The sequence below is a fragment of the Bison bison genome, unplaced genomic scaffold (genome assembly GCF_000754665.1).
Source record: "Bison bison bison isolate TAMUID 2011002044 unplaced genomic scaffold, Bison_UMD1.0 scf7180017864304, whole genome shotgun sequence".
Classification (NCBI taxonomy): Eukaryota; Metazoa; Chordata; class Mammalia; order Artiodactyla; family Bovidae; genus Bison; species Bison bison.
In genome coordinates this window covers 15,052,657-15,060,332 of record NW_011494876.1, presented here as the reverse complement: position 1 = coordinate 15,060,332, position 7,676 = coordinate 15,052,657, and the positions used below count along the sequence as shown (strand labels likewise).

Sequence of the window (7,676 nt, the reverse complement as noted above, 5' to 3'; positions counted from 1 at the left end):
TGGTCATAGCTTTCCTTCCAAGGAGTAAGCGTCTTTTAATTTCATGACTGCAGTCACCATCTGCAGTGACTTTGGAGTCCCCCAAAATAAAGTCTGTCACTGTTTCCCCATCTATTTGCCATGAAGTGATGGGACCAGATGCCATAATCTTAGTTTTCTGAAAGTTGAGTGAAAAAGCCAACTTTTTCTCCCTCCTCTTTCACTTTCATTAAGAGGCTTTTTAGTTCCTCTGCACTTTCTGCCATAAGAGTGGTGTCATTTGCGTTGAGGTTATTGATATTTCTCCCAGCAATCTTGATTCCAGCTTGTGCTTCATCCAGCCTGGCATTCACATGATGTACTCTGATATAAGTTAAATAAGCAGGGTGACAATATATGTATACAATATATATATGTATTATATACTTTAAAAAGTAAATAGCAGAATACTAATTTCAAACACATAGTACTTTGTACCAGGTACTATTCTAAGTACTTAACATATATTAATTATGTTATTATTGTTTAGTCACTAAGTCATGTCTGACTCCTTTGTGACCCATGGACTACAGTCTGCCAGGCTCCTTTGTCCATGGTATTCTCCAGGCAGGAATACTGGAGTGGGCTTGCCATTACCTCCTCCAGGCTCCCTTTTCCTCCTTCAGATTCCTCTGACCCAGGAATCAAACCCGTGTTTCCTGTGTCTCCTGCATTGGCTGGTGGATTCTTTACTACCGAGCCACTTGGGAAGCCCCATTCTGTATAATACTATACAGTAAACTACACGAAAGCATAACCACTTGTAGAGTATGCACACACGTGACAATGTACGCCAGATGTGAACTAACATAGTTGGACGTGCAAATGCACATTTTCATCTTTGAAGGTTCGCAACTTGAATGTTCATATATAGGGAACATAATGTATTTTCCGTTGATTCATATAATCCTTATTCCAGTACCATACACTATTTTGATTACTGTACTTTTGTAGTAAGTTTTGAAGGTTGAAAATGAGAGTTGTCCAACTTTGTGAAGATCGTTTTGGATATTTGGGTCTCTTGAAATTCCATATGAATTTTAGGATGTGTTTTTCTATCTTGGGGATTTTAATAGAGATTCCATTGAATCTGTGGACTACCTTGGGTAGTAGTGTCATCTTAATTCTACCAATCCATGAACATGGGGTGTCTTAATTAGATCTTTAATTTCTCTTAGCAGTGTTTTGTAGTTTTCAGTACCTGTTTGATTAAATTTATTCCTAAGTGTCTTGTTAATTTTTGGTACTACTGTATATGGAGTTGATACAGCTGAAGGCTGTTTTATTGAGTTTTCCATCTCTTTTTTTTTTTTCCTTGCAGCGTTTTGTTAAAGAAACTGCATTTTTTGGTCTCATGATCTGAATCTTGCTAATCATATTTCTGTGAATTCATTTAATATGCTCCTTATTCTCAGTATTTCCTTTAAGTTGACATTTCTGTAAGCATCACCATAGTCAGGTTTGAGTTTTATGATTTCTTCATGTGGCACTTTCTTTAGTAGTTATATAATTTCTTGTCTCCTCTTTTCATGATGTTAGAGCTACCAATGATCATTTCCTATACCCATCCATTTATTGGGAGTCACCAAATGGATATATTCTACCTTTGCCATCACTTCTCTGTTGTCTAGAGTATTTTTATAGAGAAACTTCTCGCCAACTATGTGGGTATACTGAGATCTAGTTTGTGTTAGAAAAGCGTGTTTTCTTTTTTTTTTTTTCTGTTCTGTTTTTTCCGCTGTTTTGTGAATTTTCATAGTAGTAAATTGATTCCCTAGCAACCTTTGAAAAGTGACCAATAAGCTTTTTGGGGAATCATCAGTCTTATTACTTACGAATGTAAATATATTGATATACTATCCTTTTAGTGAGTAGTGGAACTCTCCTGGTGCTGAAAGTTCTTTTGACCTGACCATAGTAGTTTAGCTATTAATCATAGCTTCCTTGATTTTTAGTTTGATAAGGTATTCCACACTTACGTTAAGCATTTTCTGTCCTAAACTTGGCTTTTTCCCAAGGAGCCCTGGTTCCTTTTAGTGGGAAATAGTATATTTAGAAATGACAATTTTAGTGCTAGAGATTTGTCATTATTTGTAGGCCTTATCCGGAACTGTGCATTACTATATTGTCTTTACATCATAAATCTTACATCTGCATTTTCTATACCTTAAAAGGAAATTCCTAAATAATTACTTACCTGATTATTCTCCAGTACTCACACAACAGTCATAGAATAGCACTACTAATCACTATATCCACAGTATGATTAGTGAAAGCAGACTAAGATTTTTTTGAAGTTTTTTTTAAATCCTTAGAATATGTTCCATTAGGGATATATAGTCAAATTGCTTTCTTCTGACACATTATTTGGAAAAGTTCCTCTCTTTCTGGTTATGCCACTAACTTGGCTATACATCTGTGTGTTTGCTCAGCGGCTTCAGTCATGTCCAACTCTTCGTGACCCTGTGGACTGTAGCTCGCCAGGCTCCTCTGTCCATGGGATTCTCCAGGCAAGAATACTGGAGTGGATTGCCATGTCCTCCTCCAGGGGGTCCTCCAGACCCGGGGATTGAACCTGAGTCTCCTGCATCTCTTGCATTGGCAGGCAGGTTCTTTACCTCTGCGCCACCTGGGAAATCCACATCCTTCATTGGAGGGATGCAGCCGCACTCCAGACCCCTACAGGAATAAACATCCCAATCTCACCAATCCTCCAGCATCTGACAGTGTTCTCCACCCACTTTACCCAACCAGCCATGGGGCAGGGAGGAGGCTGTTGATGCTGCCTGTGAGAACAGGCTCCCCTGGGGCATAAAGTGCAGGGGAGGAGGACAGAGAGTGGATCTCGGAGCAAACAGGTCTTGTAGCACCATATGGTGGAGAAGGCAATGGCACCCCACTCCAGTACTCCTGCCTGGAAAATCCCATGGATGGAGGAGCCTGGAAGGCTGCAGTCCATGGGGTCGCTGAGGGTCGGACACGACTGAGCGACTTCACTTTCACTTTTCACTTTCATGCATTGGAGAAGGAAATGGCAACCCACTCCATTGTTCTTGCCTGGCGAATCCCAGGGACGGGGGAGCCTGGTGGGCTGCCGTCTATGGGGTCGCACAGAGTTGGACACGACTGTAGTGACTCAGCAGCACCATTTTTTCCTCTCATCTCACACTCCTTATCCCACTACCACCAATGAAATGATAAATTCTTTGTAGGCAGAATTTATTTTATCTTTCTTTAAAAAGTTTTTTAAAAATTTCAAATTGGAGTATAGTTGATAAAAAAATGTTGTGCTAGTTTCAGGTGTACAGCAAAGTGATTTAGTTATGTATGAATGTGTATCTGTTCTTTTTCAAATTCTTGAAGCTGGCAGTGACCAGTGACATGTGATGTACCTGACAGATAAAGAGAATAGAGTGAAACCGTCTATAATAACAGGTTTATTCTTTGTGATATTCCTGCAAATAGACCATATAGGCCTGAAAACAGTCCCATGATTAGAGAGAGAAAGCTCTACTTTTATTTCAAGCCTTTTGCTTTTCTAGCAAATATAATTGTTTTCTTTTCTATTTATACATTAATTTGAAAAATCACTTGAAAGCCAGTCTTGAATGAAGATAGTTATTAAAATGGGAAGTTTACATAGGTTCTCTAAATATGCACAAAACACCCAGTTTCCAACAATGGAAGCTTGTTCATAATTTTAATGTTCTTGTCAATTAATGACAAAGGTTAAGAAGACAGGAGTACTGAATGCTCTGGAGATTGAAGTAATAGCAAGGATCTCGATAAAGAATTTGTTAAGGAGTGGATGATGTGATGATGTTAATTTCTTAAGTGCTAATTTGATTTATTTTAATTTTACTGTAAGATATGGCTCAGAGATTGCACACTTTTGACCTTAGGAAAGCTGTCTTATAGTTAGTTATGTAGATGCCTGCAAGGACTTACAGGGGCTTACATATTTGAAAAATGAATTAAAAGAGAGAGCATATATTTAAGAAAATTTAGTGCCTAATTTCAGTGACACAGACCCTATGTCAGTATTTAAAAATCCTAATTGACATGTTTATCTTTGGTTTTCTAGTGATATGCAGCTTTCGAGGATCTGTTCCCCAAGGGTTGGTCTTAGAAATAGGAGAAACAGTCCAGATTCTTGAAAAGTGTGAGGGTAAGTACGGACCTATAAATTATAAGACACAAATAGTGATCATTTTTGGCAGTATTATATATGTTTATTTTGTAGTACTGGTTATAAGCAATCTTTTTGAAGCCATGATTAATCATATTATGATACACTGCTATAAAATAATTTCTGATCTCTCTTCAGCACAACTGATGAGTAATTTTGGCTCTAATTTAATAGCAACAATGAAATAACTATTGTTGGCTGTCAGAACATGTTTTTTATATACGATGTCAAGTAATTATTTTTAATTTCCTATAATCAAATAGATAATATTTTACTCCTGATTATCTGCATTTGAATAGAATTTAATTATAATCAGTTCATTTGTATGTTTCTATCTGATTGGCTGGACATGATCAGTCATAATTAAAACAAGGCAGTATATGAGCTCAAATGAAGTTTGACTTGGCTGTGTTCTTCTGTGACATTTTTGTGTATTTTTGCTATAATATTTATGCATTATTGAAAAATATCACATTCTAAAAGATTATGCACTGTAGTCAACAAAATATATGGGAAAAATACAGTTATGGAGATATCACACAAAATCAGAGCATTGACAAAAACAAAATTGATGTCAAAATCGATATTCCAAAGTTGATAGCAGTTCAGCATGACTAGAAACCACCTCAAATTATTTGGAAATTTTGGAAATATTGGAGTGGAAATGTTGCTAGCTGAGCATGGAGATAGTACAGATGGAAGTGGAACTCTGATATAATTTACCATTCAGATGGGTATGGAAGTAAGTGCAACTTACTATGACCCTGGAACTGTGTACGTTTGGTAGTGTACTTTTCTGGAAAGGGAGCTCTAGTGCAGGACTCATTTTAATAATTTTCTTAAAATAGTAGTTTAAATCAAAACGACTTCATGATAAAAAAAACTCTTAGCAAAATAAGAGTATAAGGGAATATTCTTAATCTAATAAAGGATATCTAAAAGCCTGCAGCACACATCATATTCAGTTGTGAAATACTGAAAGCTTTCCCACTGAGAGCTAAAAATGAGACTATTATAAAATAAGACATTGTGGTTTGGAGGCAAAGATAATAATGAACCAGAATAGAGGGTCCATAAATAGACCATCGTGTTTATCTTCCAGTGATGTGAAGAAGGTGGTATTGCAGTGCAGTGGGGAAATGATGTCCATTGCAATAGGTGACGCTGGGCTGGTTGGACTGAAGAATGATGGCCTAGTCAATAAATGGTATTGGATCAGTATTGAAACCGGTGAATCGTGAACCTGACTTCACAGCATATACTACAAACTGAATTCCAGACGGATGGTCAATATAAATGTGCAATTTAGAGCAGTTATGCACTTTGAAGGAACCATAGGAAAATACCCCTTCTAGCCTAGGGGTAGACAGAGATCCTTTACTGATAAGTTGTACTTCATTAAAATGAAGATCTGTTGTTCAAAAGATATCATTAAGGAGGGCTTCCCTGGTGGCTCAGTGGTAAAGAATACTTGCCAGGGCAGGGAACATGGGTTCGAGCCCTGGTCCGGGAATATCCCACATGCCGCAGAGCAACTAATAAGCCTGTCTGCCACAGTTATTGAGCCTGTGCTGTAGAGCCTGGGAACCACAGCTGCTGAGCTCATGTGCCACTGTTGCTGAAGCCTATGCTCCCTGGAGCCTGTGCTCTGCAACAAGAGAAGCCACCGCAGTGAGAAGCCCGAGCACCACAACTGGAGAGTATCCTCCATTTGTTGCAACTAGAGAAATCCTGTGCAGCAGTGAAGACCCAGCACAGCCAAAAACAAATAAATAAAATTTAAAGAAAAAAGATACCATTAAGGAGAGGTAAAAGGCAAGTCACAAAGTGAAAGAAATATTTGATAAAGGACTTACATTCATATGGTATTTGTCTTTCTCTTTCTGACTTCACTTAGTGTGATAAACTTGATAAACTTTAGGTCCATCCATGTAGCAGCAAATGGCATTATTTCATTCTTTTTTATGGCTGAGTAACAGTCCATTGTATGTATGTACCACATCTTCTTTATCCATTCGTCTGTCAATGGGCATTTAGGTAGTTTCCTTATCTTGGTTTTGTAAATAGCGCTGCTGTAAACACAGGGGGTGCATATAGCTTTACAAATCATGGTTTTCTGCAGATACATGCCCAAGAGCGGGATTGCTGGATCATATGGCAACTCTATTTTTAGTTTTTTGAGAAAGCTCCATACTGTTTTCCATAGTGGCTGTACCAGTTTACATTCCTATTAACAGTGTAGGAGGATTCCCTTTTCTTCACACCCTTTCCAGCATATGTCAGACATCTTTTTGGATTTCACTGGTATGAAATTAGAAATTAACTACAAGAAGAAAACTGGAAAAAAAAAAAGCCCACAAACATATGGAGACTAAACAATCAATGGATCATTGAAAAGTCAAAGAGGGATGAAGATAAAACCGTTGTAAGAGGGAAGTTCACAGTGATACAGGCCCACTTCATGATATAAGAAAAACCTCAAATAACCGAAGTGCACATTGAAGAAACTAGAAGAAGAACAAGTAAAACCCAAAGTTAGGAGAAAAAAGGAAATAAAAGATTAGAGTGGAAATAACTGAAATAGAGACCTAAAAACATAAAAGATCAATGAAATTAAGAGTTGGTCCTTTGATAATATATGATATTATTGTTTAGTCTCTAATTCGTGTCTGACTTTTTTGTGAAGTTATTTACTCTCAGGCTCCTCTGTTCATGGGGTTTCCCAGGCAAGAGTACTGAAGCAGGTTGCCATTTCCTTCTCTAGGGGATCTTCCTGACTTAGGGATCGAACCTGCATCTTCTGCATTGGCAGGCAGATTATTTACCACTGAGCCACCAGGGAAGTCTTGAAAATATACATGAAATTGATAAACTTTTAGCTAGATTCATCAAGAAAAAAGGAGAGAGGGCCCAAATAAATAAAATCAGGGATGAAAAGGGAGAAGTTAAAACTGACACCACAGAAATACGAGTATTATAAGTGATTACTATGAAGAATTATATGCTAATAAAATGGATTGCATAGAAGAAATGGATAAATTCCTGGAAATGTGCAAACTCGCAAGACTGAATCAGAAAGAAATAGAATATATGAACAGACTGATTACCAGTAATAAAATTAAATCAATAATAAAAAAAACTTCTAACAAACAGAAGTCCAGGATCAGATGGCTTCATAGGTGAATTCTACCAAACATTTCAGTCAGTTCAGTTCAGTTCAGTCGCTCAGTCTTTGCGACCCCATGAATCGCAGCACGCCAGGCCTCCCTGTCCATCACCAACTCCCGGAGTTCACTTAAACTCATGTCCATTGATTAGTGATGCCTTCCAGCCATTTCATCCTCTGTCGTCCCCTTCTCCTCCTGCCCCCAATCCCTCGAAGCATCAGAGTCTTTTCCAGTGAGTCAACTCTTCGCATGAGGTGGCCAAAGTATTGGAGTTTCAGCTTTATCATCAGTCCTTCCAATGA

At 37.9% G+C, this 7,676-nt stretch overlaps 1 protein-coding gene across 1 annotated transcript in view; it reads left to right on the top strand.

The window, feature by feature from the left end:
* The first annotated feature begins 3,385 nt into the window (after positions 1 to 3,385).
* DOCK3 (dedicator of cytokinesis 3) overlaps positions 3,386 to 7,676 on the top strand; it is a 283,176-nt gene continuing 278,885 nt past the window's right edge. Inside the window, exons 1-2 of the mRNA XM_010851790.1 lie at positions 3,386 to 3,453; positions 4,103 to 4,186. Of these exons, the coding sequence (XP_010850092.1) occupies positions 3,405 to 3,453; positions 4,103 to 4,186 (133 nt within the window). The 5' untranslated portion in view covers positions 3,386 to 3,404. The remainder of the gene's footprint in view (positions 3,454 to 4,102; positions 4,187 to 7,676) is intronic.